General features: G+C 56.6%; 1 protein-coding gene across 1 annotated transcript in view; it reads right to left on the reverse strand.

Annotated features, from left to right (window-relative positions):
- Nucleotides 1–873: 873 nt before the first annotated feature.
- Nucleotides 874–19,912, reverse strand: part of LOC137362545 (pyruvate kinase PKM-like) — a gene marked incomplete at its 5' end in the record, with an annotated part of 31,175 nt that continues 12,136 nt past the window's right edge. Inside the window, 3 exons of the mRNA XM_068026933.1 lie at nt 874–1,049; nt 1,456–1,608; nt 19,689–19,839. Coding sequence (XP_067883034.1) covers nt 879–1,049; nt 1,456–1,608; nt 19,689–19,839 — 475 coding nt within the window. The remainder of the gene's footprint in view (nt 1,050–1,455; nt 1,609–19,688; nt 19,840–19,912) is intronic.

Genomic DNA, 19,912 nt, shown 5'->3' on the forward strand with positions numbered 1-19,912 from the left:
TCTGCAAAGAGATATAGATAGGTTAAGTGAGCGGGGAAAAATTTGGCAGATGGCGTATAATGTGGGAGAAAATGACATTGTCCACTTTGGCAGGAAGAATAGAAAAGCAGAATATTATTAAAATCGAGAGAGACTGCAGAATACTGCGGTACAGAGGGATCTGGGTGTCCTTGTACATGAAGCACAAAAAGTTAACATGCAGATACAGCAAGTAATTAGGAAGGCAAATGGAATGTTGGCCTTCATTGCACGGGGGGTGGAGTATAAAAGTAAGGAAGTCTTGCTACAACTGTACCGGGCATTGACGAGACCGCACCTAGAATACTGCATACAGTTTTGGTCTCCTTACTTAAGGAGGGATATACTTGCATTAGAAGCAGATCAGAGAAGGTTCACTTGGCTGATTCCTGGGATGAAGGGATTGTCTTTTGAGGAAAGGTTGAGCAGGTTGGGCCTGTACTCGTTGGAGTTTAGAAAGAATGATCTTATTGAGGGTAAATACTGAGAGGATGTATCTCCACCACCCCCCCCCCTCCCGTGGGAGAATCTTGAACTAGGGGGAACAGTTTCAGAATATGGGGTCTCCCATTTAAGATGGAGATGAGGGGGAATTCCTTCTCTCTGAGGGTTGTTAATCTTTGGAATTCTCTTCCTCAGAAAGCAGTGAAGACTGGGTCATTGAATATATTCAAGGCTGAGTTAGACAGATGTTTGTCTACAAGGGAGTCGAGGGTTATGGGAGGTAGGCAGGAAAGTGCAGTTGAGGCCACATCCAGATCAGTGATGACTGTATTGAATGGCGGAGCAGGTCAAGGGACTGAATGGCCTACTCCTGCTCCTGGTTCTTGTGTTCTTCTGTTCAAATGTTAAAATAGCCGTTACCTTCCGGAATTGGTCAGAACGATTATGGCCCCAGAGCAGGATTTGAAGGAAGCCTCCACTGCCCCGACTGCTGTGACCTCTGTGGGGTCGCGGGTCAGAGGCATTGACCTCCGGAGCTCCTCAAACAGCTGGTGGTGGAAAACCGCTGCTTCCGCCTCCCGTGCGATCTAGAGAGAGAGAGAGAGAAAGGGAATGATGAGACTCCCAGCAGAGAGGCCGCACTCCTGACAAGTAACTCTTTCACTGGCCATTCGCTGGGCAGTGGGGGGGAGAGAGGTCCCCAACATCACTGACCCCTCACTGGGGGGATGGGGGGGGGGGGGTCCTGAAGGACACTGACCCCTCGCTGGTCGGGAGGGGTCCCCAAGGACACTGACCCCTCGCTGGTGGGGGAGGGGTCCCCAAGGACACTTACCCCTCACTGGTGGGGAGGGGTCATCAAGGGCACTGACAGATGGGGAAGGTATGATGTCCGGAGGGGGATGATGTCTGTGTAGAGGTGGGAGGCCTCTGGTGGGACCTCTGGAAACCGATACCCTTGCCAGAACCTCCCCATAAGGCTGAAACTCATACTGCGTGCTGCATCTTCACAGATTCCAGTGGATAGGCTCCTTTCGCTGTCTCCCCAGATAACATGATACAGTCTGCTCCATCCAACACTGCATTGGCAACATCACTGCTCTCTGCTCGGGTGGGTCGTGGTTTATTCACCATACTCTCCAGCATCTACACGAGGGAAATGTGTACTCAGATTCATCATTATAAACTCAACATAAATAAAAACAATTCCACATTTAAAATGTCCTGACAATCTGTTCATATTTCACAGATTAATACCTGACCCTAGTACCCAACAAAGTGTCACCCACTTCTCCACATTCATAAGCCTACCCGTACCCCAGTGAGAGTCAGTGTGTGGGAAACGTACCCCAGTGAGAGTCAGTGTGTGTGAGACCCATACCCCAGTGAGAGTCAGTGTGTGTGGGAAACGTACCCCAGTGAGAGTCAGTGTGTGGGAAACGTACCCCAGTGAGAGTCAGTGTGTGTGAGACCCATACCCCAGTGAGAGTCAGTGTGTGTGGGAAACGTACCCCAGTGAGAGTCAGTGTGTGGGAAACGTACCCCAGTGAGAGTCAGTGTGTGTGAGACCCATACCCCAGTGAGAGTCAGTGTGTGTGGGAAACGTACCCCAGTGAGAGTCAGTGTGTGTGGGACCCTCACCCCAGTGAGAGTCAGTGTGTGTGGAACCCGAACCCCAGTGAGAGTCAGTACGTGTGGAACCCGAACCCCAGTGAGAGTCAGTGTGTGTGTGGAACCCGTACCCGAGTGAGAGTCAGTGTGTGTGAGACTAGTACCCCAGTGAAAGTCAGTGTGTGTGGAACCCGAACTCCAGTGAGAGTCAGTGTGTGTGGAACCCGAACCCCAGTGAGAGTCAGTGTGTGTGGAACCCGTACCCGAGTGAGAGTCAGTGTGTGTGGAACCCGAACTCCAGTGAGAGTCAGTGTGTGTGGAACCCGAACCCCAGTGAGAGTCAGTGTGTGTGGAACCCGAACCCCAGTGAGAGTCAGTGTGTGTGGAACCCGTACCCCAGTGAGAGTCAGTGTGTGTGGAACCCGAACTCCAGTGAGAGTCAGTGTGTGTGGAACCCGTACCCGAGTGAGAGTCAGTGTGTGTGGAACCCGAACTCCAGTGAGAGTCAGTGTGTGTGGAACCCGAACCCCAGTGAGAGTCAGTGTGTGTGGGACCCATACCCCAGTGAGAGTCAGTGTGTGTGGAACCCGTACCCCAGTGAGAGTCAGTGTGTGTGGAACCCGAACTCCAGTGAGAGTCAGTGTGTGTGGAACCCGAACCCCAGTGAGAGTCAGTGTGTGTGGGACCCATACCCCAGTGAGAGTCAGTGTGTGTGGAACCCGTACCCCAGTGAGAGTCAGTGTGTGTGGAACCCGTACCTCAGTGAGAGTCAGTGTGTGTGGGACCCATACCCCAGTGAGAGTCAGTGTGTGTGGAACCCGTACCTCAGTGAGAGTCAGTGTGTGTGGAACCCGTACCTCAGTGAGAGTCAGTGTGTGTGGGACCCATACCCCAGTGAGAGTCAGTGTGTGTGGAACCCGTACCCCAGTGAGAGTCAGTGTGTGTGGAACCCGTACCCCAGTGAGAGTCAGTGTGTGTGGAACCCGTACCCCAGTGAGAGTCAGTGTGTGTGGAACCCTCACCCCAGTGAGAGTCAGTGTGTGTGGAACCCGTACCCCAGTGAGAGTCAGTGTGTGTGGAACCCGTACCCGAGTGAGAGTCAGTGTGTGTGGAACCCGTACCCGAGTGAGAGTCAGTGTGTGTGGAACCCGAACTCCAGTGAGAGTCAGTGTGTGTGGAACCCGTACCCGAGTGAGAGTCAGTGTGTGTGGAACCCGAACCCCAGTGAGAGTCAGTGTGTGTGGGACCCATACCCCAGTGAGAGTCAGTGTGTGTGGAACCCGAACCCCAGTGAGAGTCAGTGTGTGTGGGACCCGTACCCCAGTGAGAGTTAGTGTGTGTGGGACCCGTACCTCAGTGAGAGTCAGTGTGTGTGGGACCCGTACCCCAGTGAGAGTCAGTGTGTGTGGAACCCGTACCCCAGTGAGAGTCAGTGTGTGTGGAACCCGTACCCCAGTGAGAGTCAGTGTGTGTGGGACCCGTACCCCAGTGAGAGTCAGTGTGTGTGGAACCCGTACCTCAGTGAGAGTCAGTGTGTGTGGAACCCGAACCCCAGTGAGAGTCAGTGTGTGTGGGACCCATACCCCAGTGAGAGTCAGTGTGTGTGGAACCCGTACCTCAGTGAGAGTCAGTGTGTGTGGGACCCATACCCCAGTGAGAGTCAGTGTGTGTGGAACCCGTACCTCAGTGAGAGTCAGTGTGTGGGAAACGTACCCCAGTGAGAGTCAGTGTGTGGGAAACGTACCCCAGTGAGAGTCAGTGTGTGGGAAACGTACCCCAGTGAGAGTCAGTGTGTGTGAGACCCATACCCCAGTGAGAGTCAGTGTGTGTGGGACCCGTACCCCAGTGAGAATCAGTGTGTGTGGGACCCTCACCCAAGTGAGAGTCAGTGTGTGTGGAACCTGTACCCCAGTGAGAATCAGTGTGTGTGGGACCCTCACCCAAGTGAGAGTCAGTGTGTGTGGGACCCGTACCCCAGTGAGAGTCAGTGTGTGTGGGACCTGTACCCCAGTGAGAGTCAGTGTGTGTGGAACCCGTACCCCAGTGAGAGTCAGTGTGTGTGGAACCCGTACCCCAGTGAGAGTCAGTGTGTGTGGGACCCGTACCCCAGTGAGAGTCAGTGTGTGTGTGGAACCCGTACCCCAGTGAGAGTCAGTGTGTGTGGGACCCGTACCCCAGTGAGAGTCAGTGTGTGTGGGACCTGTACCCCAGTGAGAATCAGTGTGTGTGGGACCATCACCCAAGTGAGAGTCAGTGTGTGTGGGACCCGTACCCCAGTGAGAGTCAGTGTGTGTGGAACCCGTACCCCAGTGAGAGTCAGTGTGTGTGGGACCTGTACCCCAGTGAGAGTCAGTGTGTGTGGGACCCCTACCCCAGTGAGAGTCAGTGTGTGTGGGACCCGTACCCCAGTGAGAGTCAGTGTGTGTGGGACCCGTACCCCAGTGAGAGTCAGTGTGTGTGGGACCCGTACCCCAGTGAGTTTCAGTGTGTGTGGGACCCGTACCCCAGTGAGAGTCAGTGTGTGTGAGACCCATACCCCAGTGAGAGTCAGTGTGTGTGGAACCCGTACCCCAGTGAGAGTCAGTGTGTGTGGGACCCGTACCCCAGTGAGAGTCAGTGTGTGTGGAACCCGTACCCCAGTGAGAGTCAGTGTGTTTGGAACCCGTACCCCAGTGAGAATCAGTGTGTGTGGGACCCTCACCCCAGTGAGAGTCAGTGTGTGTGGGACCCGTACCCCAGTGAGAGTCAGTGTGTGTGGAACCCGAACCCCAGTGAGAGTCAGTGTGTTTGGAACCCGTACCCCAGTGAGAATCAGTGTGTGTGGGACCCTCACCCCAGTGAGAGTCAGTGTGTGTGGGACCCGTACCCCAGTGAGAGTCAGTGTGTTTGGAACCCGAACCCCAGTGAGAGTCAGTGTGTGTGGAACCCGTACCCCAGTGAGAGTCAGTGTGTTTGGAACCCGTACCCCAGTGAGAGTCAGTGTGTTTGGAACCCGTACCCCAGTGAGAGTCAGTGTGTGTGGAACCCGAACCCCAGTGAGAGTCAGTGTGTGTGGGACCCGTACCCCAGTGAGAGTCAGTGTGTTTGGAACCCGAACCCCAGTGAGAGTCAGTGTGTTTGGAACCCGTACCCCAGTGAGAATCAGTGTGTGTGGGACCCGTACCCCAGTGAGAGTCAGTGTGTTTGGAACCCGAACCCCAGTGAGAGTCAGTGTGTTTGGAACCCGTACCCCAGTGAGAATCAGTGTGTGTGGAACCCTCACCCCAGTGAGAGTCAGTGTGTGTGGGACCCTCACCCCAGTGAGAGTCAGTGTGTGTGGGACCCGTACCCCAGTGAGAGTCAGTGTGTTTGGAACCCGAACCCCAGTGAGAGTCAGTGTGTTTGGAACCCTCACCCCAGTGAGAGTCAGTGTGTGTGGGACCCTCACCCCAGTGAGAGTCAGTGTGTGTGGAACCCTCACCCCAGTGAGAGTCAGTGTGTGTGGGACCCTCACCCCAGTGAGAGTCAGTGTGTGTGGGACCCGTACCCCAGTGAGAGTCAGTGTGTTTGGAACCCGAACCCCAGTGAGAGTCAGTGTGTTTGGAACCCGTACCCCAGTGAGAATCAGTGTGTGTGGAACCCGAACCCCAGTGAGAGTCAGTGTGTGTGGGACCCTCACCCCAGTGAGAGTCAGTGTGTGTGGGACCCTCACCCCAGTGAGAGTCAGTGTGTGTGGAACCCGAACTCCAGTGAGAGTCAGTGTGTGTGGAACCCGTACCCCAGTGAGAGTCAGTGTGTGTGGGACCCGTACCCCAGTGAGAGTCAGTGTGTGTGGGACCCTCACCCCAGTGAGAGTCAGTACGTGTGGAACCCGTACCCCAGTGAGAGTCAGTGTGTGTGGGACCCGTACCCCAGTGAGAGTCAGTGTGTGGGAAACGTACCCCAGTGAGAGTCTGTGTGTGGGAAACGTACCCCAGTGAGAGTCAGTGTGTGTGAGACCCATACCCCAGTGAGAGTCAGTGTGTGTGGAACCCGTACCCCAGTGAGAGTCAGTGTGTGTGGAACCCGAACCCCAGTGAGAATCAGTGTGTGTGGAACCCGAACCCCAGTGAGAGTCAGTGTGTGTGGAACCCGTACCCCAGTGAGAGTCAGTGTGTGTGGGACCCGTACCCCAGTGAGAGTCAGTGTGTGTGGGACCCGAACCCCAGTGAGAGTCAGTGTGTGTGGAACCCGTACCCCAGTGAGAGTCAGTGTGTGTGTGGAACCCGTACCCCAGTGAGAGTCAGTGTGTGTGGGACCTGTACCCCAGTGAGAGTCAGTGTGTGTGGGACCCTCACCCAAGTGAGAGTCAGTGTGTGTGGGACCCGTACCCCAGTGAGAGTCAGTGTGTGTGGGACCTGTACCCCAGTGAGAGTCAGTGTGTGTGGGACCCCTACCCCAGTGAGAGTCAGTGTGTGTGGGACCCGTACCCCAGTGAGAGTCAGTGTGTGTGGAACCCGTACCCCAGTGAGAGTCAGTGTGTGTGGGACCCGTACCCCAGTGAGTTTCAGTGTGTGTGGGACCCGTACCCCAGTGAGAGTCAGTGTGTGTGGGACCCGTACCCCAGTGAGAGTCAGTGTGTGTGAGACCCGTACCCCAGTGAGAGTCAGTGCGTGTGGAACCCGTACCCCAGTGAGAGTCAGTGTGTGTGGGACCCGTACCCCAGTGAGAGTCAGTGTGTGTGGAACCCGTACCCCAGTGAGAGTCAGTGTGTGTGGAACCCGTACCCCAGTGAGAGTCAGTGTGTGTGGAACCCGTACCCCAGTGAGAGTCAGTGTGTGTGGAACCCGTACCCCAGTGAGAGTCAGTGTGTGTGGGACCCGTACCCCAGTGAGAGTCAGTGTGTGTGGAACCCGTACCCCAGTGAGAGTCAGTGTGTTTGGAACCCGTACCCCAGTGAGAATCAGTGTGTGTGGGACCCTCACCCCAGTGAGAGTCAGTGTGTGTGGAACCCTCACCCCAGTGAGAGTCAGTGTGTGTGGGACCCTCACCCCAGTGAGAGTCAGTGTGTGTGGGACCCGTACCCCAGTGAGAGTCAGTGTGTGTGGAACCCGAACCCCAGTGAGAGTCAGTGTGTGTGGAACCCGAACTCCAGTGAGAGTCAGTGTGTGTGGAACCCGAACCCCAGTGAGAGTCAGTGTGTGGAACCCGAACCCCAGTGAGAGTCAGTGTGTGTGGGAAATGTACCTCAGTGAGAGTCAGTGTGTGTGGGACCCGAACCCCAGTGAGAGTCAGTGTGTGTGGGAAATGTACCTCAGTGAGAGTCAGTGTGTGTGGGACCCGTACCTCAGTGAGAGTCAGTGTGTGTGGGACCCGTACCCCAGTGAGAGTCAGTACGTGTGGAACCCGAACCCCAGTGAGAGTCAGTGTGTGTGGGACCCGTACCCCAGTGAGAGTCAGTACGTGTGGAACCCGAACCCCAGTGAGAGTCAGTGTGTGTGGGACCCATACCTCAGTGAGAGTCAGTGTGTGGGAAACGTACCCCAGTGAGAGTCAGTGTGTGGGAAACGTACCCCAGTGAGTGTCTGTGTGTGGAACCCGAACCCCAGTGAGAGTCTGTGTGTGGAACCCGAACCCCAGTGAGAGTGAGTGTGTGTGGGACCCATACCCCAGTGAGAGTCAGTGTGTGTGGAACCCGTACCCCAGTGAGAGTCAGTGTGTGTGGGAAACGTACCCCAGTGAGAGTCAGTGTGTGGGAAACGTACCCCAGTGAGAGTCAGTGTGTGTGAGACCCATACCCCAGTGAGAGTCAGTGTGTGGGAAACGTACCCCAGTGAGAGTCAGTGTGTGGGAAACGTACCCCAGTGAGAGTCAGTGTGTGTGAGACCCATACCCCAGTGAGAGTCAGTGTGTGGGAAACGTACCCCAGTGAGAGTCTGTGTGTGGGAAACGTACCCCAGTGAGAGTCAGTGTGTGTGAGACCCATACCCCAGTGAGAGTCAGTGTGTGTGGAACCCGTACCCCAGTGAGAGTCAGTGTGTGTGGAACCCGAACCCCAGTGAGAGTCAGTGTGTGTGGAACCCGAACCCCAGTGAGAGTCAGTGTGTGTGGAACCCGTACCCCAGTGAGAGTCAGTGTGTGTGGGACCCGTACCCCAGTGAGAGTCAGTGTGTGTGGAACCCGAACCCCAGTGAGAGTCAGTGTGTGTGGAACCCGTACCCCAGTGAGAGTCAGTGTGTGTGGAACCCGTACCTCAGTGAGAGTCAGTGTGTGGGAAACGTACCCCAGTGAGAGTCAGTGTGTGTGGAACCCGTACCCCAGTGAGAGTCAGTGTGTGGGAAACGTACCCCAGTGAGAGTCAGTGTGTGTGGGACCCGTACCCCAGTGAGAGTCAGTGTGTGTGGGACCCGAACCCCAGTGAGAGTCAGTGTGTGTGGAACCCGTACCCCAGTGAGAGTCAGTGTGTGTGTGGGACCCATACCCCAGTGAGAGTCAGTGTGTGTGGGACCCGTACCCCAGTAAGAGTCAGTGTGTGTGGAACCCGTACCCCAGTGAGAGTCAGTGTGTGTGGGACCCGTACCCCAGTGAGAGTCAGTGTGTGTGGGACCTGTACCCCAGTGAGAATCAGTGTGTGTGGGACCCTCACCCAAGTGAGAGTCAGTGTGTGTGGGACCCGTACCCCAGTGAGAGTCAGTGTGTGTGGGACCTGTACCCCAGTGAGAGTCAGTGTGTGTGGGACCCCTACCCCAGTGAGAGTCAGTGTGTGTGGAACCCTCACCCCAGTGAGAGTCAGTGTGTGTGGGACCCTCACCCCAGTGAGAGTCAGTGTGTGTGGGACCCGTACCCCAGTGAGAGTCAGTGTGTGTGGAACCCGAACCCCAGTGAGAGTCAGTGTGTGTGGAACCCGAACTCCAGTGAGAGTCAGTGTGTGTGGAACCCGAACCCCAGTGAGAGTCAGTGTGTGGAACCCGAACCCCAGTGAGAGTCAGTGTGTGTGGGAAATGTACCTCAGTGAGAGTCAGTGTGTGTGGGACCCGAACCCCAGTGAGAGTCAGTGTGTGTGGGAAATGTACCTCAGTGAGAGTCAGTGTGTGTGGGACCCGTACCTCAGTGAGAGTCAGTGTGTGTGGGACCCGTACCCCAGTGAGAGTCAGTACGTGTGGAACCCGAACCCCAGTGAGAGTCAGTGTGTGTGGGACCCATACCTCAGTGAGAGTCAGTGTGTGGGAAACGTACCCCAGTGAGAGTCAGTGTGTGGGAAACGTACCCCAGTGAGAGTCTGTGTGTGGAACCCGAACCCCAGTGAGAGTCTGTGTGTGGAACCCGAACCCCAGTGAGAGTGAGTGTGTGTGGGACCCATACCCCAGTGAGAGTCAGTGTGTGTGGAACCCGTACCCCAGTGAGAGTCAGTGTGTGTGGGAAACGTACCCCAGTGAGAGTCAGTGTGTGGGAAACGTACCCCAGTGAGAGTCAGTGTGTGTGGGAAATGTACCTCAGTGAGAGTCAGTGTGTGTGGGACCCGAACCCCAGTGAGAGTCAGTGTGTGTGGGAAATGTACCTCAGTGAGAGTCAGTGTGTGTGGGACCCGTACCTCAGTGAGAGTCAGTGTGTGTGGGACCCGTACCCCAGTGAGAGTGAGTGTGTGTGGGACCCATACCCCAGAGAGAGTCAGTGTGTGTGGAACCCGTACCCCAGTGAGAGTCAGTGTGTGTGGGAAACGTACCCCAGTGAGAGTCAGTGTGTGGGAAACGTACCCCAGTGAGAGTCAGTGTGTGTGAGACCCATACCCCAGTGAGAGTCAGTGTGTGGGAAACGTACCCCAGTGAGAGTCAGTGTGTGGAAAACGTACCCCAGTGAGAGTCAGTGTGTGTGAGACCCATACCCCAGTGAGAGTCAGTGTGTGGGAAACGTACCCCAGTGAGAGTCAGTGTGTGTGAGACCCATACCCCAGTGAGAGTCAGCACGTGTGGAACCCGAACCCCAGTGAGAGTCAGTGTGTGTGGAACCCGAACCCCAGTGAGAGTCAGTGTGTGTGGAACCCGAACCCCAGTGAGAATCAGTGTGTATGGGACCAGTACCCCAATGAGAGTCAGTGTGTGTGGAACCCGTACCCCAGTGAGAGTCAGTGTGTGTGGGACCCGAACCCCAGTGAGAGTCAGTGTGTGTGGAACCCGTACCCCAGTGAGAGTCAGTGTGTGTGGGACCCGTACCCCAGTGAGAGTCAGTGTGTGTGGAACCCGTACCCCAGTGAGAATCAGTGTGTGTGGGACCCGTACCCCAGTGAGAGTCAGTGTGTGTGGAACCCGTACCCCAGTGAGAGTCAGTGTGTGTGGGACCCGTACCCCAGTGAGAGTCAGTGTGTGTGGGACCCGTACCCCAGTGAGAGTCAGTGTGTGTGGGACCCGTACCCCAGTGAGAATCAGTGTGTGTGGGACCCTCACCCCAGTGAGAGTCAGTGTGTGTGGAACCCGTACCCCAGTGAGAGTCAGTGTGTGTGGGACCCGTACCCCAGTGAGAATCAGTGTGTGTGGGACCCTCACCCAAGTGAGAGTCAGTGTGTGTGGGACCTGTACCCCAGTGAGAGTCAGTGTGTGTGGAACCCATACCCCAGTGAGAGTCAGTGTGTGTGGAACCCGAACCCCAGTGAGAGTCAGTGTGTGTGGAACCCGGACCCCAGTGAGAATCAGTGTGTATGGGACCGGTACCCCAATGAGAGTCAGTGTGTGGGAAACGTACCCCAGTGAGAGTCAGTGTGTGTGAGACCCATACCCCAGTGAGAGTCAGTACGTGTGGAACCCGAACCCCAGTGAGAGTCAGTGTGTGTGCAACCCGAACCCCAGTGAGAGTCAGTGTGTGTGGAACCCGAACCCCAGTGAGAATCAGTGTGTGTGGAACCCGAACCCCAGTGAGAATCAGTGTGTGTGGAACCCGTACCCCAGTGAGAGTCAGTGTGTGTGGAACCCGAACCCCAGTGAGAATCAGTGTGTGTGGGACCCGTACCCCAGTGAGAGTCAGTGTGTGTGGGACCCGTACCCCAGTGAGAGTCAGTGTGTGTGGGACCCGTACCCCAGTGAGAGTCAGTGTGTGTGGAACCCGTACCCCAGTGAGAGTCAGTGTGTGTGGGACCCGTACCCCAGTGAGAGTCAGTGTGTGTGGAACCCGTACCCCAGTGAGAGTCAGTGTGTGTGGAACCCGTACCCCAGTGAGAGTCAGTGTGTGTGGGACCCGTACCCCAGTGAGAGTCAGTGTGTGTGGGACCCGTACCCCATTGAGAGTCAGTGTGTGTGGGACCCGTACCCCAGTGAGAATCAGTGTGTGTGGGACCCTCACCCCAGTGAGAGTCAGTGTGTGTGGGACCCGTACCCCAGTGAGAGTCAGTGTGTGTGGGACCCGTACCCCAGTGAGAGTCAGTGTGTGTGGGACCCGTACCTCAGTGAGTTTCAGTGTGTGTGGGACCCGTACCCCAGTGAGAGTCAGTGTGTGTGGGACCCGTACCCCAGTGAGAGTCAGTGTGTGTGGGACCCGTACCCCAGTGAGTTTCAGTGTGTGTGGGACCCGTACCCCAGTGAGAGTCAGTGTGTGTGGGACCCGTACCCCAGTGAGAGTCAGTGTGTGTGGAACCCGTACCCCAGTGAGAGTCAGTGTGTGTGGGACCCGTACCTCAGTGAGAGTCAGTGTGTGTGGGACCCGTACCCCAGTGAGAATCAGTGTGTGTGGGACCCTCACCCCAGTGAGAGTCAGTGTGTGTGGAACCTGTACCCCAGTGAGAGTCAGTGTGTGTGGAACCCGTACCCCAGTGAGAGTCAGTGTGTGTGGGACCCTCACCCCAGTGAGAGTCAGTGTGTGTGGAACCCGTACCCCAGTGAGAGTCAGTGTGTGTGGGACCAGTACCCCAGTGAGAATCAGTGTGTGTGGGACCCTCACCCAAGTGAGAGTCAGTGTGTGTGGGACCCCTACCCCAGTGAGAGTCAGTGTGTGTGGGACCCCTACCCCAGTGAGAATCAGTGTGTGTGGGACCCTCACCCAAGTGAGAGTCAGTGTGTGTGGGACCAGTACCCCAGTGAGAATCAGTGTGTGTGGGACCCTCACCCAAGTGAGAGTCAGTGTGTGTGGGACCCCTACCCCAGTGAGAATCAGTGTGTGTGGGACCCTCACCCAAGTGAGAGTCAGTGTGTGTGGGACCAGTACCCCAGTGAGAATCAGTGTGTGTGGGACCCTCACCCAAGTGAGAGTCAGTGTGTGTGGGACCCGTACCCCAGTGAGAGTCAGTGTGTGTGGGACCCTCACCCCAGTGAGAGTCAGTGTGTGTGGAACCCGTACCCCAGTGAGAGTCAGTGTGTGTGGGACCCTCACCCCAGTGAGAGTCAGTGTGTGTGGGACCCTCACCCCAGTGAGAGTCAGTGTGTGTGGAACCCGTACCCCAGTGAGAATCAGTGTGTGTGGGACCCTCACCCAAGTGAGAGTCAGTGTGTGTGGGACCCCTACCCCAGTGAGAGTCAGTGTGTGTGGAACCCGTACCCCAGTGAGAGTCAGTGTGTGTGGGACCCGTACCCCAGTGAGAGTCAGTGTGTGTGGGACCCTCACCCCAGTGAGAGTCAGTGTGTGTGGGACCCGTACCCCAGTGAGAGTCAGTGTGTGTGGGACCCTCACCCCAGTGAGAGTCAGTGTGTGTGGGACCCCTACCCCAGTGAGAGTCAGTGTGTGTGGAACCCGTACCCCAGTGAAAGTCAGTGTGTGTGGGACCCTCACCCCAGTGAGAGTCAGTGTGTGTGGAACCCGTACCCCAGTGAGAGTCAGTGTGTGTGGGACCCGTACCCCAGTGAGAATCAGTGTGTGTGGGACCCGAACCCCAGTGAGAGTCAGTGTGTGTGGAACCCGTACCCCAGTGAGAGTCAGTGTGTGTGGGACCCGTACCCCAGTGAGAATCAGTGTGTGTGGGACCCTCACCCCAGTGAGAGTCAGTGTGTGTGGAACCCGTACCCCAGTGAGAGTCAGTGTGTGTGGGACCCGTACCCCAGTGAGAGTCAGTGTGTGTGTGGAACCCGTACCCCAGTGAGAGTCAGTGTGTGTGGGACCCTCACCCCAGTGAGAGTCAGTGTGTGTGGGACCCGTACCCCAGTGAGAATCAGTGTGTGTGGGACCCTCACCCAAGTGAGAGTCAGTGTGTGTGGGACCCGTACCCCAGTGAGAGTCAGTGTGTGTGGAACCCGTACCCCAGTGAGAATCAGTGTGTGTGGGACCTGTACCCCAGTGAGAGTCAGTGTGTGTGGGACCCCTACCCCAGTGAGAGTCAGTGTGTGTGGGACCCGTACCCCAGTGAGAGTCAGTGTGTGTGGGACCCGTACCCCAGTGAGAGTCAGTGTGTGTGGAACCCGTGCCCCAGTGAGAGTCAGTGTGTGTGGGACCCGTACCCCAGTGAGTTTCAGTGTGTGTGGGACCCGTACCCCAGTGAGAGTCAGTGTGTGTGGGACCCGTACCCCAGTGAGTTTCAGTGTGTGTGGAACCCGTACCCCAGTGAGAGTCAGTGTGTGTGGGACCCGTACCCCAGTGAGAGTCAGTGTGTGTGTGGAACCCGTACCCCAGTGAGAGTCAGTGTGTGTGGAACCCGTACCCCAGTGAGAGTCAGTGTGTGTGGGACCCGTACCCCAGTGAGAGTCAGTGTGTGTGGAACCCGTACCCCAGTGAGAGTCAGTGTGTTTGGAACCCGTACCCCAGTGAGAATCAGTGTGTGTGGGACCCTCACCCCAGTGAGAGTCAGTGTGTGTGGGACCCGTACCCCAGTGAGAGTCAGTGTGTGTGGAACCCGAACCCCAGTGAGAGTCAGTGTGTTTGGAACCCGTACCCCAGTGAGAATCAGTGTGTGTGGGACCCGTACCCCAGTGAGAGTCAGTGTGTTTGGAACCCGAACTCCAGTGAGAGTCAGTGTGTGTGGAACCCGTACCCCAGTGAGAGTCAGTGTGTGTGGGACCCGTACCCCAGTGAGAGTCAGTGTGTGTGGGACCCTCACCCCAGTGAGAGTCAGTACGTGTGGAACCCGTACCCCAGTGAGAGTCAGTGTGTGTGGGACCCGTACCCCAGTGAGAGTCAGTGTGTGGGAAACGTACCCCAGTGAGAGTCTGTGTGTGGGAAACGTACCCCAGTGAGAGTCAGTGTGTGTGAGACCCATACCCCAGTGAGAGTCAGTGTGTGTGGAACCCGTACCCCAGTGAGAGTCAGTGTGTGTGGAACCCGAACCCCAGTGAGAGTCAGTGTGTGTGGAACCCGAAGCCCAGTGAGAGTCAGTGTGTGTGGAACCCGTACCCCAGTGAGAGTCAGTGTGTGTGGGACCCGTACCCCAGTGAGAGTCAGTGTGTGTGGGACCCGAACCCCAGTGAGAGTCAGTGTGTGTGGAACCCGTACCCCAGTGAGAGTCAGTGTGTGTGGGACCTGTACCCCAGTGAGAATCAGTGTGTGTGGGACCCTCACCCAAGTGAGAGTCAGTGTGTGTGGGACCCGTACCCCAGTGAGAGTCAGTGTGTGTGGGACCTGTACCCCAGTGAGAGTCAGTGTGTGTGGGACCCCTACCCCAGTGAGAGTCAGTGTGTGTGGGACCCGTACCCCAGTGAGAGTCAGTGTGTGTGGAACCCGTACCCCAGTGAGAGTCAGTGTGTGTGGGACCCGTACCCCAGTGAGTTTCAGTGTGTGTGGGACCCGTACCCCAGTGAGAGTCAGTGTGTGTGGGACCCGTACCCCAGTGAGAGTCAGTGTGTGTGAGACCCATACCCCAGTGAGAGTCAGTGCGTGTGGAACCCGTACCCCAGTGAGAGTCAGTGTGTGTGGGACCCGTACCCCAGTGAGAGTCAGTGTGTGTGGAACCCGTACCCCAGTGAGAGTCAGTGTGTGTGGGACCCGTACCCCAGTGAGAGTCAGTGTGTGTGGAACCCGTACCCCAGTGAGAGTCAGTGTGTCTGGAACCTGTACCCCAGTGAGAGTCAGTGTGTGTGGAACCCGTACCCCAGTGAGAGTCAGTGTGTTTGGAACCCGTACCCCAGTGAGAGTCAGTGTGTGTGGGACTCGTACCCCAGTGAGAATCAGTGTGTGTGGGACCCTCACCCCAGTGAGAGTCAGTGTGTGTGGAACCCTCACCCCAGTGAGAGTCAGTGTGTGTGGGACCCTCACCCCAGTGAGAGTCAGTGTGTGTGGGACCCGTACCCCAGTGAGAGTCAGTGTGTGTGGAACCCGAACCCCAGTGAGAGTCAGTGTGTGTGGAACCCGAACTCCAGTGAGAGTCAGTGTGTGTGGAACCCGAACCCCAGTGAGAGTCAGTGTGTGGAACCCGAACCCCAGTGAGAGTCAGTGTGTGTGGGAAATGTACCTCAGTGAGAGTCAGTGTGTGTGGGACCCGAACCCCAGTGAGAGTCAGTGTGTGTGGGAAATGTACCTCAGTGAGAGTCAGTGTGTGTGGGACCCGTACCTCAGTGAGAGTCAGTGTGTGTGGGACCCGTACCCCAGTGAGAGTCAGTACGTGTGGAACCCGAACCCCAGTGAGAGTCAGTGTGTGTGGGACCCGTACCCCAGTGAGAGTCAGTACGTGTGGAACCCGAACCCCAGTGAGAGTCAGTGTGTGTGGGACCCATACCTCAGTGAGAGTCAGTGTGTGGGAAACGTACCCCAGTGAGAGTCAGTGTGTGGGAAACGTACCCCAGTGAGAGTCTGTGTGTGGAACCCGAACCCCAGTGAGAGTCTGTGTGTGGAACCCGAACCCCAGTGAGAGTGAGTGTGTGTGGGACCCATACCCCAGTGAGAGTCAGTGTGTGTGGAACCCGTACCCCAGTGAGAGTCAGTGTGTGTGGGAAACGTACCCCAGTGAGAGTCAGTGTGTGGGAAACGTACCCCAGTGAGAGTCAGTGTGTGTGAGACCCATACCCCAGTGAGAGTCAGTGTGTGGGAAACGTACCCCAGTGAGAGTCAGTGTGTGGGAAACGTACCCCAGTGAGAGTCAGTGTGTGTGAGACCCATACCCCAGTGAGAGTCAGTGTGTGGGAAACGTACCCCAGTGAGAGTCTGTGTGTGGGAAACGTACCCCAGTGAGAGTCAGTGTGTGTGAGACCCATACCCCAGTGAGAGTCAGTGTGTGTGGAACCCGTACCCCAGTGAGAGTCAGTGTGTGTGGAACCCGAACCCCAGTGAGAGTCAGTGTGTGTGGAACCCGAACCCCAGTGAGAGTCAGTGTGTGTGGAACCCGTACCCCAGTGAGAGTCAGTGTGTGTGGGACCCGTACCCCAGTGAGAGTCAGTGTGTGTGGAACCCGAACCCCAGTGAGAGTCAGTGTGTGTGGAACCCGTACCCCAGTGAGAGTCAGTGTGTGTGGAACCCGTACCTCAGTGAGAGTCAGTGTGTGGGAAACGTACCCCAGTGAGAGTCAGTGTGTGTGGAACCCGTACCCCAGTGAGAGTCAGTGTGTGGGAAACGTACCCCAGTGAGAGTCAGTGTGTGTGGGACCCGTACCCCAGTGAGAGTCAGTGTGTGTGGGACCCGAACCCCAGTGAGAGTCAGTGTGTGTGGAACCCGTACCCCAGTGAGAGTCAGTGTGTGTGTGGGACCCATACCCCAGTGAGAGTCAGTGTGTGTGGGACCCGTACCCCAGTGAGAGTCAGTGTGTGTGGAACCCGTACCCCAGTGAGAGTCAGTGTGTGTGGGACCCGTACCCCAGTGAGAGTCAGTGTGTGTGGGACCTGTACCCCAGTGAGAATCAGTGTGTGTGGGACCCTCACCCAAGTGAGAGTCAGTGTGTGTGGGACCCGTACCCCAGTGAGAGTCAGTGTGTGTGGGACCTGTACCCCAGTGAGAGTCAGTGTGTGTGGGACCCCTACCCCAGTGAGAGTCAGTGTGTGTGGAACCCTCACCCCAGTGAGAGTCAGTGTGTGTGGGACCCTCACCCCAGTGAGAGTCAGTGTGTGTGGGACCCGTACCCCAGTGAGAGTCAGTGTGTGTGGAACCCGAACCCCAGTGAGAGTCAGTGTGTGTGGAACCCGAACTCCAGTGAGAGTCAGTGTGTGTGGAACCCGAACCCCAGTGAGAGTCAGTGTGTGGAACCCGAACCCCAGTGAGAGTCAGTGTGTGTGGGAAATGTACCTCAGTGAGAGTCAGTGTGTGTGGGACCCGAACCCCAGTGAGAGTCAGTGTGTGTGGGAAATGTACCTCAGTGAGAGTCAGTGTGTGTGGGACCCGTACCTCAGTGAGAGTCAGTGTGTGTGGGACCCGTACCCCAGTGAGAGTCAGTACGTGTGGAACCCGAACCCCAGTGAGAGTCAGTGTGTGTGGGACCCGTACCCCAGTGAGAGTCAGTACGTGTGGAACCCGAACCCCAGTGAGAGTCAGTGTGTGTGGGACCCATACCTCAGTGAGAGTCAGTGTGTGGGAAACGTACCCCAGTGAGAGTCAGTGTGTGGGAAACGTACCCCAGTGAGAGTCTGTGTGTGGAACCCGAACCCCAGTGAGAGTCTGTGTGTGGAACCCGAACCCCAGTGAGAGTGAGTGTGTGTGGGACCCATACCCCAGTGAGAGTCAGTGTGTGTGGAACCCGTACCCCAGTGAGAGTCAGTGTGTGTGGGAAACGTACCCCAGTGAGAGTCAGTGTGTGGGAAACGTACCCCAGTGAGAGTCAGTGTGTGTGAGACCCATACCCCAGTGAGAGTCAGTGTGTGGGAAACGTACCCCAGTGAGAGTCAGTGTGTGGGAAACGTACCCCAGTGAGAGTCAGTGTGTGTGAGACCCATACCCCAGTGAGAGTCAGTGTGTGGGAAACGTACCCCAGTGAGAGTCTGTGTGTGGGAAACGTACCCCAGTGAGAGTCAGTGTGTGTGAGACCCATACCCCAGTGAGAGTCAGTGTGTGTGGAACCCGTACCCCAGTGAGAGTCAGTGTGTGTGGAACCCGAACCCCAGTGAGAGTCAGTGTGTGTGGAACCCGAACCCCAGTGAGAGTCAGTGTGTGTGGAACCCTTACCCCAGTGAGAGTCAGTGTGTGTGGGACCCGTACCCCAGTGAGAGTCAGTGTGTGTGGAACCCGAACCCCAGTGAGAGTCAGTGTGTGTGGAACCCGTACCCCAGTGAGAGTCAGTGTGTGTGGAACCCGTACCTCAGTGAGAGTCAGTGTGTGGGAAACGTACCCCAGTGAGAGTCAGTGTGTGTGGAACCCGTACCCCAGTGAGAGTCAGTGTGTGGGAAACGTACCCCAGTGAGAGTCAGTGTGTGTGGGACCCGTACCCCAGTGAGAGTCAGTGTGTGTGGGACCCGAACCCCAGTGAGAGTCAGTGTGTGTGGAACCCGTACCCCAGTGAGAGTCAGTGTGTGTGTGGGACCCATACCCCAGTGAGAGTCAGTGTGTGTGGGACCCGTACCCCAGTGAGAGTCAGTGTGTGTGGAACCCGTACCCCAGTGAGAGTCAGTGTGTGTGGGACCCGTACCCCAGTGAGAGTCAGTGTGTGTGGGACCTGTACCCCAGTGAGAATCAGTGTGTGTGGGACCCTCACCCAAGTGAGAGTCAGTGTGTGTGGGACCCGTACCCCAGTGAGAGTCAGTGTGTGTGTGGGACCCATACCCCAGTGAGAGTCAGTGTGTGTGGGACCTGTACCCCAGTGAGAATCAGTGTGTGTGGAACCCGTACCCCAGTGAGAGTCAGTGTGTGTGGGACCCGTACCCCAGTGAGAGTCAGTGTGTGTGGGACCCGTACCCCAGTGAGAGTCAGTGTGTGTGGGACCTGTACCCCAGTGAGAATCAGTGTGTGTGGGACCCTCACCCAAGTGAGAGTCAGTGTGTGTGGGACCCGTACCCCAGTGAGAGTCAGTGTGTGTGTGGGACCCATACCCCAGTGAGAGTCAGTGTGTGTGGGACCTGTACCCCAGTGAGAATCAGTGTGTGTGGGACCCTCACCCAAGTGAGAGTCAGTGTGTGTGGGACCCGTACCCCAGTGAGAGTCAGTGTGTGTGGGACCTGTACCCCAGTGAGAGTCAGTGTGTGTGGGACCCCTACCCCAGTGAGAGTCAGTGTGTGTGGGACCCGTACCCCAGTGAGAGTCAGTGTGTGTGGAACCCGTACCCCAGTGAGAGTCAATGTGTGTGGGACCTGTACCCCAGTGAGAATCAGTGTGTGTGGGACCCTCACCCAAGTGAGAGTCAGTGTGTGTGGGACCCGTACCCCAGTGAGAGTCAGTGTGTGTGGGACCTGTACCCCAGTGAGAGTCAGTGTGTGTGGGACCCCTACCCCAGTGAGAGTCAGTGTGTGTGGGACCCGTACCCCAGTGAGAGTCAGTGTGTGTGGAACCCGTACCCCAGTGAGAGTCAGTGTGTGTGGGACCCGTACCCCAGTGAGTTTCAGTGTGTGTGGGACCCGTACCCCAGTGAGAGTCAGTGTGTGTGGAACCCGTACCCCAGTGAGAGTCAGTGTGTGTGTGGAACCCGTACCCCAGTGAGTGTCAGTGTGTGTGGGACCCGTACCCCAGTGAGAGTCAGCGTGTGTGGAACCCGTACCCCAGTGAGAGTCAGCGTGTGTGGGACCCGTACCCCAGTGAGTGTCAGTGTGTGTGGGACCCGTACCCCAGTGAGTGTCAGTGTGTGTCTGATGTACCCTTGTGTAGACATGATGAAAATTCTGCCTGCTTATTTACTGTTAACAAACCTGAGTAGCACAAATGACCGGCTTGCCAGCATGATTGCATCGTCCAATTATCATCTTCTGAGCCAGGAATACTTTCTCCGCTGGGATCTCAATGCCGAGGTCTCCACGAGCAACCATGATCCCATCACTGGCCTCCAAAATCTCATCAAACCTGAAGCAGGGGGAGATATTCGTAGGGTTTTGTCAATCAATCCCTGACCCTCCCCTTCTGTCCATTGGACCCT

This window comes from Heterodontus francisci, unplaced genomic scaffold (assembly GCF_036365525.1).
Source record: "Heterodontus francisci isolate sHetFra1 unplaced genomic scaffold, sHetFra1.hap1 HAP1_SCAFFOLD_2098, whole genome shotgun sequence".
Classification (NCBI taxonomy): Eukaryota; Metazoa; Chordata; class Chondrichthyes; order Heterodontiformes; family Heterodontidae; genus Heterodontus; species Heterodontus francisci.